Source organism: Sinocyclocheilus rhinocerous, unplaced genomic scaffold (genome assembly GCF_001515625.1).
Source record: "Sinocyclocheilus rhinocerous isolate Xijiao unplaced genomic scaffold, SAMN03320098_v1.1 scaffold896, whole genome shotgun sequence".
NCBI lineage: Eukaryota > Metazoa > Chordata > Actinopteri > Cypriniformes > Cyprinidae > Sinocyclocheilus > Sinocyclocheilus rhinocerous.
The window spans coordinates 793,360-812,050 of NW_015648505.1; the positions used below are offsets into that span (position 1 = coordinate 793,360).

At 34.8% G+C, this 18,691-nt stretch overlaps 1 protein-coding gene across 1 annotated transcript in view; it reads right to left on the reverse strand.

The window, feature by feature from the left end:
• The window catches only part of LOC107709756 (ras GTPase-activating protein 4-like), a 42,473-nt gene extending 26,281 nt beyond the window's left edge, over positions 1 to 16,192 (reverse strand). Inside the window, exons 1-5 of the mRNA XM_016514361.1 lie at positions 16,043 to 16,192; positions 10,331 to 10,387; positions 8,527 to 8,640; positions 8,257 to 8,318; positions 789 to 921 (exon numbers count right to left, since the gene is read on the reverse strand). Coding sequence (XP_016369847.1) covers positions 789 to 921; positions 8,257 to 8,318; positions 8,527 to 8,640; positions 10,331 to 10,387; positions 16,043 to 16,107 — 431 coding nt within the window. The 5' untranslated portion in view covers positions 16,108 to 16,192. The remainder of the gene's footprint in view (positions 1 to 788; positions 922 to 8,256; positions 8,319 to 8,526; positions 8,641 to 10,330; positions 10,388 to 16,042) is intronic.
• Positions 16,193 to 18,691: the final 2,499 nt, after the last annotated feature.

The following is an 18,691-nucleotide window of genomic DNA, read 5'->3' on the forward strand; positions in this document are numbered from 1 at the left end:
CTTACTAATTAATAAACAGCAAGTTAGGAGTTTATTGAGGCAAAAGTCATAATTAATGGTTTGTTAATAGCAAGAATTGGACTTTAAAATAAAGTGTGACCACCACCAAAAATACTTCCCTAAAAATAAAACAAGAGTTTCCTATTCAACAGCATTAACATTTTGTCAGCATAGTATATGAACTTGTATTTTGTGTTGATTTTGTATTGTTTATATATTTTAATATATAGTTAAGGCCAATTGTTGTATTGCATTTATGCCGCCTGAAAACCTTAAAAAGCAAATTGTGACACTTTATAACAAGGTCTTATTTGTTAACTTTAGTTAAAGCATTAGTTATGAACTAACTATGCCAATACTGTATATATTTTTACAGCATTTATTAACCTTTGTTAATGTTAGTTAATAAAAGTAACTTATTAACTAATTTTAACAGATACAACTTTTGATTAAAAAATGTATTAGTAAATGTAGAAATTAACATTAACTAAGATTAATAAATGCTGTAGAAATATTGGTCATTGAAAGTTCATAACTAGTTTTTATTTCTAAATATTTATTTCTCACATCTAAAATAACTAAAAGAATCATACTAAAAGAAATGTAAATGTAATCATTAAGGAACCGGAACTGCTTAAAGGAATCAGAACCAGAACTGTTATATACTTTACAATTCCCGTCCATCGATTGATAAATGGATATACAGATCATTAAAGATGCACGAAAACAAACAAATAACTAAATAAGTTTCTGTCACAAATCATTTGCCGCTCCTCAAAGTTCCTCACCTTGCCTCTAGGACTTGGCAGCACAGTTTTCGTGGAATATCTCCATCTCCCAGCACCGAAATCTGGAGGTGAATCTCCCCTTGCACCTCCTCATCTGGGTCAATCTCTGTTAGGTTCATCCATCCATCTACACCTAAACAAAAAATGACAAGAATCTGAAAAAGGAGAGTTCATATATCTGCCGTTGACGTTGATATGAATTATTTAGCAGGCAATCAAGTCATGGTAAGTTCAAGGACCCTAAAGCGATCTAGTTCACAGTGCCATACAGGAGCAGAATTCAGAGCAGTATTATTATGGCTTCTACTGCTCCATAACATTACTGTATACCTGCAAACACACCCATATGACCTGATAGGAGAAAGTCAGTAAACATACGCATGTAGGCCTACAGTTGGGATAAATGTAATATATCATGTCCCTCCTCAGTATCTCTGGCTTTAAGAGGCTTAGGGTAATAGAATTAATGGCCTTGCTGTATTTCTACAGAATAAGCTTATGGTAGACCAAGAGTATTTACTGTTGGATGTTCATTAAATGTGCTCTCAAATCTAATTCTTTATTCAGCATATTCAAACTGCTGTGTCACAATCAGTCATGTAACACACAAAGATGTACATTTCAGAGTTTTGGTGAAAGGGAAGGGATGTAGTGAATAATTACTTAAATAAAATGTGTGTAGAAATATGTGTACATAAAACAAGCCATACTGCATATTCTTTTCTTTTCCACAAGTCCACCTAATGTTAGTATATGACCATCATAAAAGTAACTAACTTTCTTTGAGGTATAGGCATTTAAATTACTTAATCCAAAGTGACTCAAATTAAACTAAAGATTCATAATTCATGCATGTATTCTGTGGGAAATTATGACTTTTATGTTTTACTGACTGAGCTACAGGTACACATTGTGTCAATGCAATTTCAGTTGTCTGATCAATAAAAAAAAGTTTAATATTTATGTTATTTTTATCTTTTCACTTTAGCCTTGCATGCAAGAAATACTGTCCCCATGATTAAGAAATTGCTCCTACAATTTATGTATTATTTTCCTTGTTTTAGGTAAATAATAGCCATGTTGTACTCATTTATTCCTTCACTGAAGTTAAAACATGGCCCTGATTTTAACTCAATTAAATTGAAGGAATAAAATGTGGAAAAAAATTAATGAAATGTGGCCATGATTGAACTAAAACAAGGGAATTAATTAATAAAGCATGGCCACAAATTAGTCATGGGAATTAATTCTTAATTTGTGGCCATGTTATTTATTTTTTCACATGTCATGTGTGGGGCTCCATACTTTAGAAAGCTTCTGTATTTAGGATATCAAGGGTAGCAGCCACGTTTAATATATTTCACTGAAAGACTGACTCAAGGACCATCAAACCACTCAGTCACTTTTGGCTTTCCTGATGTGGACATGAGGCTTGTTTATTCCTGTGGCCTGATAAGCAGGTTTTCCTCTCAATTAGTATTCCAGTGTATCACTCGTCAAGGTCCATTTTCCTTTATTGCTCTGGTGAGAAGCCCAAAAATAAATTGGGCCTGCCAAGGAAAACCGTTCCATTTAGCTGAATGGAAATAACGTTTCTGCTGCTTTCAGTTTATTCTGTGGAACTGAACATCATTATAGCATCTGATTATGCATACATTTCATATATTTGTTTGAAGCTCAGATGTAATTTGTATCTTCAATACACCAGACAATACTGCCAGATTTAAGAGAGAGAGAGAGAGAGAGAGAGAGAGAGAGAGAGAGAGATGACCTTAAGCATTCCAGGAAAATACTATTTGTTGTTATCCGGTATTGCTCAAAAGAAATAAATTGAAAAGAGAATGGAATGCAAAATCACTATAATAGCCTGAAATAGCACATTCTTCACTTCAATCATCCAACCACTTCACATGTCATGTGTGGGGCTCCATACTTTAGAAAGCTTCTGTATTTAGGATATCAAGGGTAGCAGCCACGTTTAATATATTTCACTGAAAGACTGACTCAAGGACCATCAAACCACTCAGTCACTTTTGGCTTTCCTGATGTGGACATGAGGCTTGTTTATTCCTGTGGCCTGATAAGCAGGTTTTCCTCTCAATTAGTATTCCAGTGTATCACTCGTCAAGGTCCATTTTCCTTTATTGCTCTGGTGAGAAGCCCAAAAATAAATTGGGCCTGCCAAGGAAAACCGTTCCATTTAGCTGAATGGAAATAACGTTTCTGCTGCTTTCAGTTTATTCTGTGGAACTGAACATCATTATAGCATCTGATTATGCATACATTTCATATATTTGTTTGAAGCTCAGATGTAATTTGTATCTTCAATACACCAGACAATACTGCCAGATTTAAGAGAGAGAGAGAGAGAGAGATGACCTTAAGCATTCCAGGAAAATACTATTTGTTGTTATCCGGTATTGCTCAAAAGAAATAAATTGAAAAGAGAATGGAATGCAAAATCACTATAATAGCCTGAAATAGCACATTCTTCACTTCAATCATCCAACCACTAAAATTAACAACAGAAATATGACATTCATACAGACGAATTTGTCCGCAAACAATCTTTTTAAAGTAAAGAACAGAACCAGGAAAAATAAGCTAAAGTCAACTAAATTGAACTAAACAGCTATTTTCTAGAAGCAATTTTTCCACTCATATAGTATTCATGCATTGAGACAGCTTCACTGAAACGAGGTATAGGAAGCATTGGCTGACAGTTAAAGGTCTGCCTCATAAATATGTTCAAAAACAGTGGCCTACACACACACACACACACACACACATGCACAGGGCCAACCTTTAAAGAGTCAAGGTCTCTGCTTCAAACAGATGCTGAGCCACTAGCCAAAGTCCTTTATAATAGCATGCATTCTTCCCTCATCTGCACATACAGGCTAAATATATGTATGTACATCTAGTATGAAGTGCTTTTAGCACATTGCTAATGTTTTTAGCACATCACTGGGTTTTTGCTACAATGCTTTGGGTGGCAATACTTTATTAAAAACCACATTACAGACATAATGTGACATGAATATCATTTGTTGTTAGGGGTGTGCAATATTTCATAAAAACAAATAAATAAATAAATATATATATATATATTATTTTTCTGATAATGATATTTAGACAATATTTTGCTAAGTGTTTTTGTGCTGGTACTTCGGTTTAGGCCTATCATGGACAGATGGTTCACGATGACTCACAAAGCTTTTCATATTCTTCATATTCTGTGCAGTGGTTAATTCGCAGCACTGACAAAAATGAACTTTTCCATTAAGAGGCAATTACTGCCCTATTAAATTGATTCCAATGGGCATTATTACCTTCATAAGGCCATTTTTATAACCTTGGTAAATGTATGAATCATATTTTAGGTCAATTCTTAAATGTAACCATTACATTCAATTAGAATAATAAGACACTTCAAATCAAATGAAATCAGTATCAACAAAATCCATTGTTGCACTGCAGAAGCAGCACAGAAGCTGCATCTAAAATAGCATTTAGGTGTTTCATTTATTAAGATGGAATAAATGCATTTACACTGCAATTCAATAATTCTGTAGGATTAATGTTTTAAAAATGTTAAATATTGAAATATAAAATGATTTATAACATGCAATGATATTTTAACTATGAGACTAAAACCAGTTGTAATGAGTGATTGTTAAACTCATTCATTCAAACGATTCATTCAAAACAGGTGATTCATTCAGAAACGAATTGATGATTTATTCACTGTGTTGCTCAGAAATGTGCAGCAGTTCTGCTGTGTCTTTGCTTGGAACTATTTTCATTTCGATGGTGTTTTGCTTTTTGAGCGACATTCTCAACAATGTCAGTATGCACATCCTTAAAACAACAATATCGCACACCCCTGTTAAACGGCTGCTTCAATAAAACAATTAACTGATCATTCTCCTTCAAGATGCACACCAAAAAATGCAGGGGGAAAATGCAAGTAAAATGATTTATCTAATATCTACTGTATCAGTGCTTGCACATTCTTCTTTATATCTCTATTCTAAGAATGTCATAATTAGAATGTCTATGAAAACCTGCATAATAAGCCACCGTTCCCCTTTCAGCTAATTATTACACACCATCTCACGCTGCTATCGGTGTGATTAGACTATGATTTGACTTATAGCTAACTTGAACGTTCACACCCTGTCAAACCAAGGGAAACTTGAGCGCAGGGCTATTTCTGTTCTCTGTAGAACGTGTCCTTTCACTAAATGCTATTTCAGAGCCCTTGGAGAGAAAGGTTATGTGAGGCCATTTGTTTGTTATAGCTGCAGAGAGAGTGAGGGTGAGAAGAGAACCAGCATAAAGAGTCATTTAAAAGTCAATGAAGGCTGACTTGAGTTACAGTTACTGTCAGATCAACAGATGCATCTTAGAGATTTATTGGCTCATTTTTTATCATATCATGCCTGGTTAGGACATGTACCCCATTAAGATTTAATGCTTTTGATAGAAGTCACTTATGCTCACAAAAGCTGCATTTGTTTGATTAAAAATACAATAAAACAATCGTATTATAAAACATTATTACAATTTAAAAACTTAAAATAGAGCAATTTTCTATTTTAATTACTGCTCCAAACTTCAGTGTCAAATAATCCTTTAGAAATCCTTCTAATATGCTGATTTGGTGCTCAATTATTATTAATGATTATCAATATTGATATCAATGTTGAAAACAGTTTTTGCTGTATAATATTTTTTTGTGGAAACTGCAGGATTCTTTGATGAATAGAAAATTCAATGAAGAGCATTTATGTGCAGTAGAAATGTTTTGTAACATTATACATGTCTTTACTGACACTTCAGATCAATTTAATCCATCCTTGGTGAAAAAAAGTATTCCCTTACTTTCTTTTTTTCTTATTTACCCCAAATTGTTGAATGGTAGTGTATCATGGCTTTCACAAATAAATAATAAATAAATAAATAAAATTAGCCATGAAAAACAGTTTTCAACACTGATAATGCTAAGAAATGTTTCACAAAATCAGCATATTAGAGTTTTGAGGGGTCATGTGACACTGAAGTACTGCTATCACAGTAATAAACATTTATAATTAAACAAATATATATTTGTAATATACAAATTGTAGGGAACCAGATAAAGAACTGTTACAGGCCAGATTTGAACCAGCACTACCCACACGAGAAGCAAAGCTCAATATGTTGAGAAGTGCACTACCTCTGACAAAACTGCTGCAGTCCTGAAACAAGGCTAGGGTTGCTGGGCAACATTTAACGGGCTCTCGATCGTGTTTAGGCTATTGTTAACACTAACAAGCTGAGCCGCATATCCAAACAATCATTATTATACCCTATCTCTCTGAGACACCAGCACAGTAAACTAAACAATGTTAATGAATGGTGTCATTTCGCTTTTCTATTCCATCACGGATGGCCTGCTTTGTGTGACTAGTCATCAACACGTCACAGGGGGTACAAAGAGTGATCCTCTCTTCCATTTTGTGCCATGATAATGGATAACCCTGCCGTGTCCTTGCCCCTCAGGCACAACACACATGAGTTGCAAGCCCAGACAACCACAATGACTCACCAGCACCATTCTCAAATCACCACCTCACAGGAACCCCACTAGTACACGAGGCAGTCCTACTACAGTTGATTTAAAGTCAGTTCATGCAGTTTTTCTATTTTTCTCATCAGTATTGTTGTCTTGTTTTCAGAGTAAATAAATTACATCTGCTTGAGAAACACTTGGTGCATACTGAAGAGAATATGACTGTGACTCATTCCATTCCATAGTTCTCTATGTTGTGAATCAGTATATTGTGAACATGAATTTGGGACACTGATGACTTGATTACCTGTGACACACGTATGAAGTCACACATTAAAACGCAGCTGGTATTATTAACAACATCCCTGTGCATCATGGATCCTTGCTGTAGCTGGAGTACTTTGGTGTACAAAAGTACATTGCTATGAAGTGTATTTTCTTTTCCTTCCATCTTCAGTGTCACATGATTCTTCAGAAATCATTCTAATGTGCTGATTTGCCGCTCAAGAAACATTTCTTACTGTAGGTTTATTAATGTTGAAAACAGCTGCTTAATATTTTTTTTGATGCATTTGTGTCATGATTCTTTGATGAATAGAAGGTTCAAAAGAACAGCATTTGTTTGAAATAAAAGTCTTTGATTGATGCATCCTTGCTCAATAAAAGTTAATTTCTTCTAATTCGTTTCTGAAGAAAAAAAACATACTGAATGGTAGTGTAACATGCATAATGACATTCACATATTAAAACGCTAAAATTAAACATAAATAAATTAACAATTAAATAAATTCCTACAATAACTCCTTCAAATTCCTACACTGTGACTCCTGTGTAATACTTCTAAGTTTAAAGGACTGTTCCCCTTTAAAGCAGCACTATGTAACTTTTTCTGTGTTAAAAATTTGCAAAATGTATATAGTGAGCGAGTACATCATGAATTCATCTTCCAAACCGCGTTTTTGTCTTATTCCGAATCACTACGGTACACTTATAATAAGTACTTATATTTGGACTATTGTAGCCTGGTCGGCTCGTCACCGCTGCGGAGTAACACATACCTGCGTGATTCGCCATAGACATAAACTTAGAGAAGTAGCTCCGGTTGGAATGTTCTTCCGCGGGATGTGTGCAGTTCTGTTTATTAACCGCTAGAGCGCCAAAAGTTACATAGTGCTGCTTTAATGCACATTAGGAATGGAAGATAATTACAAAAGCAAAACAAAATAAAAAAATAAAGCTTTATTTATATACATTTTCACATTTGCACATCATCTGCATTGCTGATAAGTGAATAGAAGACAAATGGTAATCACTGATTTTGGCTGTGCTTTCTGGGATTATTTAGGAAGCCAATGTTGTTTGATGGTTGTTTGTCTTTTAATGTAAATCTCTGGCATTTTTCAACTCTTCCATGTCAACCGCGCATACATGTCTTGACTACTCAGAGTTGGGGGTTAATCTAATGCCTAAATTTACACTCTAAAAAATGCTGGGTTAAATATAACCCAGCGCTGGGTTAAAACGGGACAAACCCAGCTATTGGGTTGTTTTGACCCAGCGGGTTGTTCAAAACAACCCCATTAACCCATTAACTTTTTAACCATTTTTTTAGAGTGTAGTATTATGAATAGATGTGGCAATATTAACTAAATATGACTTGAGGAAGTCTGTGGTTTATCACAGTCACATGACAGTCAAATGGCTTTTAGTTTAAAGTCCACTTTTATGACCATATGACTACGGGTCTGACTTGATTATTTGTCACAGCTTTCTTGCAACACTCGTCTTGCAGTCTCAATCTTGTTGACACTGAGAAATGCCTTGTTGGCTCTGGATATTGATTTCCCATTTCACCACAGTGAGTGAATAAATTGTGTAAATAAATACTCTCTAGGAAATACCCTCTCTTACCTTGAGGTTTAGCAGTGAGAAGCTCCTTACTGATTGACACCTTCCCAATGACATCATCTCGGCTGTGAACAGAACAGTTTTTCAGACAGCAGGTATCCATCAAGCAAACATAAGTACTAAGCATTATTTGAATCACAGTTACACTGCTGTTAAATTTAATAACCTTAATTGTATCAGTAGTTAAAAAAGTGTGTGTTTTCAGAAAACAGTATTTTTACAGAAAAATATCACACTTAAGTAAGTAGTACATAGATTAGTGTAGGTTCAGACCTGAGAGAGTCCTCATCCAGGACATAAAAAGACACCGTACGAAAGTAGGGAGGAAGATGGACGGTGTATTCTTCACCCCAAAACGGAGACAATGTCTTCCATATTGTTGCTGTCCTAAAAGATGAATGAACAAAACAAAACAAAATGATTACTCTGCACACAATGTGGGAAAAGTTAAAAAATCATCCTGTGTCTATAAATGAAAAATGCCATCCTCTGAAATATTGGACATCAAAATTGTTTTTTTTTTTAAGAACAACTAAAAAAAGAAACTAAAACTAAACAATTAAAAAAACTTTTTTAACTGAAATGAAGCTTAAAAAAACATAAAATATAATTATTAGATAAAAGCTTAAATTAAAAAAACTAAAATGAAAGTAAGAAATGCATTGGCAACTAAATGAAATTTAAAAAAAATACTAAAATTACTAAAACTGAAAAATAAAAGTTAAAAAGCTAAATAGAAATATACATATAAAAAAAAAGCAAAAGCACATGGCAAAATCACTACAGTTTAAATTAAAATATAAATCTAAAAATGAAAGCTAACTGTAAATATTACAATTTAAAATATGAAATACTATAAATAATACTAAAACAACACTGATCTTACTAGGATACATCATACATATCTCTAGTCTAAATGAATAAAGAATGTCTGGAGAATCTGTATAATGATGATGATTTCTATTTAAACAATAACAAAACCAGACAGCAGTTTTATTTTAACCACAGTGATAGGCAGACAGGTGGTTCGCATAGAAATGTCAATATCTGATCAGAAAAGATTAGGATTTTGTTCATCTCTTAAGGCAACTATGTTTCGTAAACACAGCATATCGCATTTTCACTCTTGCGGCAACAGACTCACAAGGCTTATTTACCGCGGTAAGGATCCTGTGGAAACAAACATCAGACTACAATCCATACATAACACTTATTTACCTTCAGATTTGGTATTCCAGGGAAAGAATGTCAACCCAAAAAAATCACTGTGGCTCAGAAAACACTCACACTCAGTATCATTCATTCACTGTTGATATCAATAGAGTGATTGTTAAACCTTTCAGTTCAGCTGGAAAATAAGTTATTTTTATAGGCACTCGGAATAAAGTGAGTCACAAAAGAGATGGTGGAGTGAATAACAAATAAAACAATGTAATAAACTTAATAAGATCAGATCAAAATGCTCACTGCTCTCATTGTGCTAGTTGTTCCTAGCAGGGATTTTCATTTCTTCTACCTTCTACCTCCTACTCTTAATTCCAATGCCCACACTGTACTTACGGTCACAGCATATATATTTTGCTTTTTGAACCTCCACCTCAGACTCCTCAAATCGTAGGTTTGTTTAGTGTGACCTTTATATAGCTGCCAAATGTGGAGGAACACAAGCTCTGGTACAACCACACAGCAATCTATGGAACAGCAGAGATTTCAATTATGTGGCACAAATTAAATTAGCTCTGCTTCACAGAAAATTTCATTTCTAACCTGTTCAGTTTGTGATAATTGACTTATTATATGCTGTATAGCAACGTGGACCAATATTAGCTCCCCAAAGACTGGGGGTGGGGGGGGATCATACCTACCGAATTATTGCCTCATTATCAATTTTCACGATGCAGTATGGATCACTGCTTCCAGTTCTGCAAGTGAATATGAACAATAATGTTAGGCAGATTATTGCATACCTACCGAATTATTGCCTCATTATCAATTTTCACGATGCAGTATGGATCACTGCTTCCAGTTCTGCAAGTGAATATGAACAATAATGTTAGGCAGATTATTGCATACCTACCGAATTATTGCCTCATTATCAATTTTCACGATGCAGTATGGATCACTGCTTCCAGTTCTGCAAGTGAAATGAACAATAATGTTATTGCATACTGGCAATAGTTATTAATCTCATGATCACACATGATTGGTTTATACAATCAAGAATTAATTACATGCTAATTATGATGCTGTTGCTCTCATATTTAAATATAGAAAGATAATATACTTTTATGGTTTACAAGGTTAAATGAAAAATATTTTTGTCTTCTTATCATACACTTCAAAAGTAATGTTTTAATTATAACTAAAAAAAGATTTTATAGCCTCATTCAATAGAAGAACCTTTTCAAGTCCCACAAAGAATCTTCCTTTTTGGAGCTTTTAAGGAAACCTATATGAAATAACTTAGCAATATTTTATTTCACAGAATCGTTATCAATCCAACCATGATATTAATGAGATTCCAGAGGAAAGTCATTAATGGGGTGTTGGTTATTATAGTTTTTTATTATAGTTATTATAATATCATGTTGGTTATTAGTTTTTTTTCCTTTTAAAAATATCATGAATTAGTCATTCATAAATCATTAAGCTTATGGAGAGCTGCTGCACATGACATTTTACAAACTGAACTAACCTTGTCATAAAAAGGTCAAATTATGTCATATTTTAAGAGAATTATTGATATTGACACATAATTAGGAGGACTTCAAGGGTCCTCTCTATTATAATAATTTCCTTTTTTATGTTTTTCCTGTTTTTGTTTTGTTTTGTTTTGTTTGTTTGTTTTTGCACATTGTTCTCTTCCCATTACTTTGTTGCTCACACAACATGACTTTGATTTGGCATAAAAAATAAAATAATATTTCACCAAAACTACTTCATGGACCCTTTTCGCAGACTGTGATGTGATTCAATGATCATCTGCATCACCTTTTTTTTATAACTACTCTTTGTATTATATTACCTTTGCATCAAATTACAAAAAAAAAAAAAAAAATGCTGCTGTGAGGAAGTTTCAATTCAGCAGCTATTGTAGCGACAGTAAATTTGATATTGTTCTCTCTTCTGACTAACATTATCAGTCTCTCTCTATTTTTCCTCTTTTTGAAATTCATTAAAACACTGAGTTTTTCTTTGCTATTTGAGTAAATAGGAATGCAAAAATATATTTGATGTAGTCTCCCATTCACAGCTGTAGAACTTTGCCCAACTATGATGACTTACTCTTCTGAGAAACCCTGAAATGTGAAAAGGGTATATTTAATTAAACATTATGCTAAACTACTTGCAGATCGTTTTTTGACTTCATCCTGTACAAACCAATTAAGCAAATTCCACTGGGATGAATGGCAAATGCTAACACATAGATTCCTAGGAACTATACACTCCTCAGCTTTAAATTTCAGATATAAAATCATGACGTCCTCTTCTTTGTCACATGAATAATACCTTTTTGCATCTATATAGTGGGCATTTCCAATTTTTAAAAAATGACTCCTATTTTCATTTCGACATCCCACTGTCTGGTAGGTGAGCATTTGTTCATTGCATGCTGTCTCAGATGAGCCGTGAATTGACAGAGAGCATGTGTAGAGATGTCTGTTGTCACTGTGAGGATATTGAAATTCCTCTGTTGAGGTAATGACTGCCCTTGGCAACTTTGGTGAGCTGTATGAGTATTTGTGTGCTAGCGTGTGTGTGTGTGTGTGTGTGTGTGCTGAGGGAGAGGAGAATGAGTGCATCATGTGGTGATTCATCTTCGCCTGTTGTTATCAGTGTAATGGGGAAACCTGTGGCTGTCAGAATCAGGTGCTACATCAAACAGCACTGTAGCTTGGCAGTTGAACCACATACTATCATCCTCATGCCACCTGCAAGAGCAGGATAGAGATGATGACAAAAGAAGGAAGAGGAGAGATTCCTTTCTCATTCGCTCTGCTTCTCTTATCTTCTGTAGCCATGATGTCTTGTTTGGGGACTTTGAGACCCCAGAGTCATTTCATTAGTTAAACACATACTTGAAATTTAAAGTCAGCATGAAATGAAAATACACTCTATTTTGTAAATGAATCTTTGACCATGCAATTTTTATTTAAAATGTCATCAAAACTCAGCCTTCCAGTGGAAACGACAGACATATGTCAAACTCCTCTAATCATTTAGTTCACTTAAGATGCCAGATGACTCAACTGCCAGGTGAGTACTCTGCACAATGTGACTTTGCTGCAGCCTGGATTTGAACTGCTGGTTTTCGTCTGGCCAAAGGAGAACTGGCCCCCTGACTGAGCCTGGTTTCTCCCAAGGTTTTTTCTCCATTCTGTCACCGATGGAGTTTTGGTTCCTTGCCGCTGTCGCCTCTGGCTTGCTTAGTTGGGGACACTTAATATCCAGCGATATTGTCGACTTGATTGCACAGATACTATTTAAACTGAACTGAGCTGGATGATGACATCACTGAATTCAATGATGAACTGCCTTTAACTGAAAATTGAGTGATTACTATTGTCATTTTGCATTATTGACACACTATTTTCCTAATTAATACTGTAAAGTTGCTTTGATACAATCTGTATTGTTAAAAGCGCTACATAAATAAAGGTGACTTGACTTGACTTAAACCCGGCCCTTCACAATCGACCGCAAGTTCAAATTCATTTTTCAACAACATGGAGAGAAACAAGTCCCCATTTTTTTTTCTTTTTTCTAAAATCTGTTAAACTCGGATGCACATCACAATACATAAGAAAAGATCTGTCGCTATGTTCATTTCAATATGACTTTAAGTAACAGGTTGATACTTCTTGACTTTATGATAAAAATGCCACCTGACTCAAACATAAACTATGTAATAAGGAAATTTTTGTAACACTTTACTTGAAGCATTTATAGAAGGCATTATTAAAGGGGTCATATGATGCGATTTCAATTTTTCCTTTCTCTTTGGAGTGTTACAAGCTGATTGTGCATAGATAAGATCCCTGGCCTCTGCTCCACTCTAGGCCGCCGCTGCTCACTCAAGCCGGCCTCCGCTCACTCTAGACCGCGGCTCACTCTAGGCCTCCGGCCTCTGCTCACTCAAGGCCGCGGTATGTGGAAAATAATGTGTTCTAATACTCAGATTTTTATTTTACAGTAAACATTTTGTTTAATAATTTCATTTAGTAAAATAAATAATAGAATTTAAAAAAAAGTATTATGTAATACACCAGTCGGTTGTTATAGCAGAATAAAGCCAGACAGGTTTATCAGTTGTATAAGCCTGAAGGGCTTTATTTTGCGATAACAACCAGCTGGATGTACATTATCCCACTTATTACACGGCTACTTGCCACAAAACTAAATAATTAGACATGAAATATTGATTTGAGTTGAAATATTTGAACGCAAAGCTTCAGTGAAGAAAGCAGTTGCTAACAAGTGGCAAGTTCAAACTACGGACATTAAGAGCTATGGTACAGTCATACTACTTATTGCACGGCATTTCACCACATAAATAATTATGACTATAAAAGATATTGATGTAAGATGAAACCAGGATGACATAATTAAATATTTGTACAGAGAATATTTATTTGAGTTTTAATATTTTATTAGCCAACCAAACGCAAAGCTTCCATGAAGAAAAATGTTTCCCAGCAAGCGAATAGCATTTACCTGCAGTTGCAGTTACCCGGATGAGCATGTGTTATATTAGTTTTTACCGGTTGTTATCAGGGAATAACACCTCGGAATGTGGTGACTGACCAATCAGAATCGAGTATTCCACAGAGCCGTGTAATAAAATATAATAATATAATATGTGACCCTGGACCACAAAACCAGTCTTAAGTGTCAATTTTTCGAAATTGAGATTTATACATCATCCGAAAGCTGAATAAATAAGCTTTCCATTGATGTATGGTTTGTTAGGATAGGGCCAAATTTGGCTGAGAAACAACTATTTGAAAATCTGGAATCTGAGGGTGCAAAAAAATCTAAATACTGAGAAAATCGCCTTTAAAGTTGTCCAAATGAAGTTCTTAGCAATGCATATTACTAATCGAAACTGAAGTTTTGATATATTTTCTGTAGGAAATTTACAAAATATCTTCATGGAACATGATCTTTACTATCCTAATGATTTTTGGCATAAAAGAAAAATGTATAATTTTGACCCATACAATGTATTGTTGGCTATTGCTACAAATATCTCTGTGCAACTTAAGAAGTTTTGTGGTCCAGGATCACATATAATAATAATAATGCATAAATTATTATTGTTGTTGTTATTTTATATCCAAGTTGATATATAATTACAAAAAATACAAACAAAAAATGATGATGACTGACAACAATATCTAGTAGGCCTATCTGATGGTATCTCTACTTATGATCTTGTAAATGTCCCAATCAAGGAACATTTATCTCAGAAAACAAGTGCTCATATTTCCTGTGCCTGGGTGCTGATTGCTCACCACCTGCTTGATTATAATTAGCTCACCTAAACAGTTCAGAATATGCAAGCTAATCTTTCCAGAACCTTGCAATCATTTAAAGAAATCCAGTGAAATCCAAAAAGGTGCGTACTCTTTACTAAAGCTCACCCAGGTCCTGTGTAAATAAAGCATGTTTGTAGAGAATGTGTACAATCTGCCATTGTGCACTTTTGGCAGTGTCACCACAGTGTAAATGCAAACACTCCATGCAACATCTGCTCCTGCAGTTCGGCCCACCAACTAAACAGTGCAGCAAATTTGATAAGTGACTAGTTATTTAATCTAATCATACAAGGAAGTGGAATCAGTAACTCAGGAAGAGAAGGGCAGCGAATCACATTTTCCTCACATTGGCATGACCACAGTGCTGAAATGTTAATATGGATGACCTTACTAACCAATAAAGTCATTTCCTCACAGAATGTGGGAGAGCTGTCCTTTCCACAAATGAATTTGTGTTATTCACAATGGAATGCTGCCAATTCCAAACATGGAACCAATTAACAAGCTTATTTCATTTATAATGCTCATTAAGGGTTTGAAAAGGGTGTTTATGCAGTGTTTTGGCATGAGCTTTAAATAAAAATAAAGTGTAAAATATCTGAATATAATTGACTGAAGCTGATGGTATGATTGATATACTGATGAATAATATCTGATGATTAAGAGAAATGCATTATATTTATTCTGTTATGTATTTCTCATCTGTGCCAAAAGTGAACAAATTACACAATAAAACAGCTTTTTAACTTACATTCGTCAGTTCATCAACTGTTCCGCACATATAGGCTATGATTTTCATCGTCTCTAAAAAAATAACTGAAACATCCGTTTAGAAATATTTATATAACTTCATATTTATATGATAATGCTTGTAATATAATAATAATATGTGTATCACTTGTAGATGCACTTTCATTTATTTGTGTTTCACATACAGATATGGACATATAGGCTATTTGTTCATGTTTACGATTAAAATGCCAGAACGGTTTTTTTTTTTTTTATCAATTCATAAACAGTATTTGTTTTATCCTGTAATCCATTGTTTAAAAAAAACAAAAAGTAGCATGATTATAATTTTTCTTTCTTTCTTTTTTTAACTGGTACTATATGTAGCTAATATATATGATATTTCTGTCAAATCCCATACTGCTTTCAGTTTCTTTATCATCGTGTATACTGAACATGTCTTCCAACATATTTCTGTGCAATTCATCTTATAATTATCCCATAAAGTCATCAGCACTTACATGTCCTTGATTGGCAGGTTCTTTCCTTCCACAATACTGATGAATAGTGTGCTTCGTTTAGCCATGCTGTCATTCAGAAAATATATCACGCGCCGACACTTCTTATTCCTTCAATAACACGCATGTTTATAAGCATTGCACAAATGGCAAATCAACTGTTCTATCAATAAAGCTAGTCATGCATAACGCTGTACTGAGAAGCAGCACCGCCGGTCGGTCCAGCGGTCGTCTACACAATCCACGCGTTAGACACGGGTGGGTTTGATCTCTGTGGGTTGTTTGTAGGAGGAGTGACTGACTGGATCACACTTGAAGAGAGAAGGTATTAAACAGACGCGACGCGACAAAACTACAACGCTCTCTTTCGAATCAACACTACTGGTTATAAACTACAAGACAAGTACGCGACTGTATAGGCGGCTTTGTTGAATGTTGTAGCTACTTTTGTTGCGTCGCGTCAAGTGGAGACGAGGTGTGGCGCGACGCGACGAGTGAAATGAATTCTACAGTGTGAGGGGAAAAGGAGTAATGTCTTAACCCTCGAGATTAACTAGAGCTAACATAACTGAGATAAGCAAACAATGGTGTTCATAGACTACTGGATAGTAAACACTAGGTCACACTCTTTACTCCAGTAAATATTTCTCAGCATTGGTTCATTTTTGAAAGTCAATTTTTGTTTCGATTGTATCTTGAACGGCTGGCTACAGAAACCAGTTGAACATTTCCAGCGTTATTATTGTCTAAAAGAGAGTTTATTGAACGCACGTTCTCACATACGACTATGAGGTAACAAAGGAACCAGCCTATTACAGTATTTTCAGCTAAATGTAAACAGTAAAATAACTATAAAACACAAAACGATTAAAATATTAAAGGTTGCGAGTGTATCTGACAACTGCCCTAATAAAAATGTGACAACCTGCCCTGAGTTGACATTTACAGTTCATCTTTTGAGTTAAAATCTAGTACCTTCATTATATAGGCTAGGCTAGCTGACAATGGTCTGAATGTATGTCAGTGTGGTTTTATTGTGTTCACTTGGTTAGCCAAAGATATGATGATATTGGAGGGCATAATTCAGAAGAAAAAATGCCCTAATTTAAGAGGGTTTTGAAATAGATGTTTGAAACCAACATAGGAAAGACACATTTTGGACATCCATGGAACCGTTCCGTTACTAGGTTTCGTTTCTAGTGGAAAAGCGTTCTTTAGATTATTACAATGTTTTTCAGACTATATGAATTAAAAAAAAAAGGTTATTTTAAGAACTGTTCACTGAAAAGGTTCTTTACTCTTTAGGGAACCCAAACTGGTTCTTTTATGGCTTCACTATGAAAACCCCCTTTTTGAACCTTTATTTTTAAGAGTTTATTTGAGGGCAGCTATCTCTACTTCTCTCTTATTTCTTTAATTAAAATCTTTATAGAAGCATTGCTAGACCCCTTTTTTACTGTGGCACAAGCCTCAGTGAAATGCTAAAGTGCTTTTTTCTAATGATTCAGTATACATATCATTTAGTGTTAAAAAAAAAAAAAGCAGTAGAGAAAATGTTGCGTTCAAAATAGTGATTCAGAACATAAGAGAGCTGTAAGTGTAATATGTGTGCTTCCTTTTTCACAGCGGTATTATGCCTCAACACGAGTTATTTTTGACTGATAAGCTCATGATCTGACCAAATAACCCCAGTCTACCATCATAATGGAAAGACACTTCACTTTAACTGAAATGACTCACATAAGAACAAAAATACTAGCAAAACTGAAAGAAAATATCTTTCTAGCTGGTTTTGAAGGCTGACAGCCTCACTAAATGCATGCAGCTGAATAAACAAGGTGGAAAACTGAACGATTCCTTGATTATGGTCTTTGGAGGAAATCAAAGCATAGACCCGCACATAATGTCAGCACTCACATATTCTGATATGCACAAGTGCTGTCAACATGAGCAGGTGGAAGATCAGGAAGTGTTCCTTTATCATGGAAAAAGGAAGGTGATTCACTGACGAATCACAACATAGTTTCCTTCCAGACGGAGATAAATAAACAGACCAAAATGAAAGGGAAGTTCACACAATAGGAGTCTTGATTCAAAACCATTCTCAAACATGGTAAAATGTTGGAGAATGTTGTATAGGCTCCAGTGAAGTTTTCCTTAAAATTATATGTTTTTACAAAATAAAGGCGAACCAGAGGCCACGTAATTCATGCATGTGAGTGTGGGCACGGCTGACTCATTGATCCAGAAATACAGACGCACCTTTAGAGCTGTGACCAGAGGAGGGGATACGCTGTGTGGGCTTCTTGTGACTCACCAGTCTATCAAAGAGTTACCCGGCGCAGCCCTGTTTTTAGATATAAAGTGTGTGTGTGTGTGTGTGAATGTGAGCCGTTCAGCAGGGGCTTTCATTTGGAATATGAGGATATCCCATGTTTTTGCATATTATTTCAAGTAACACTTTACAATAAGCTCCCATTAATTAACAATTACAAACATTAAATGAGCAATATATTTGTTACAGTATTTATTAACAGCAGGGGCTTTCATTTGGAATATGAGGATATCCCATGTTTTTGCATATTATTTCAAGTAACACTTTACAATAAGCTCCCATTAATTAACAATTACAAACATTAAATGAGCAATATA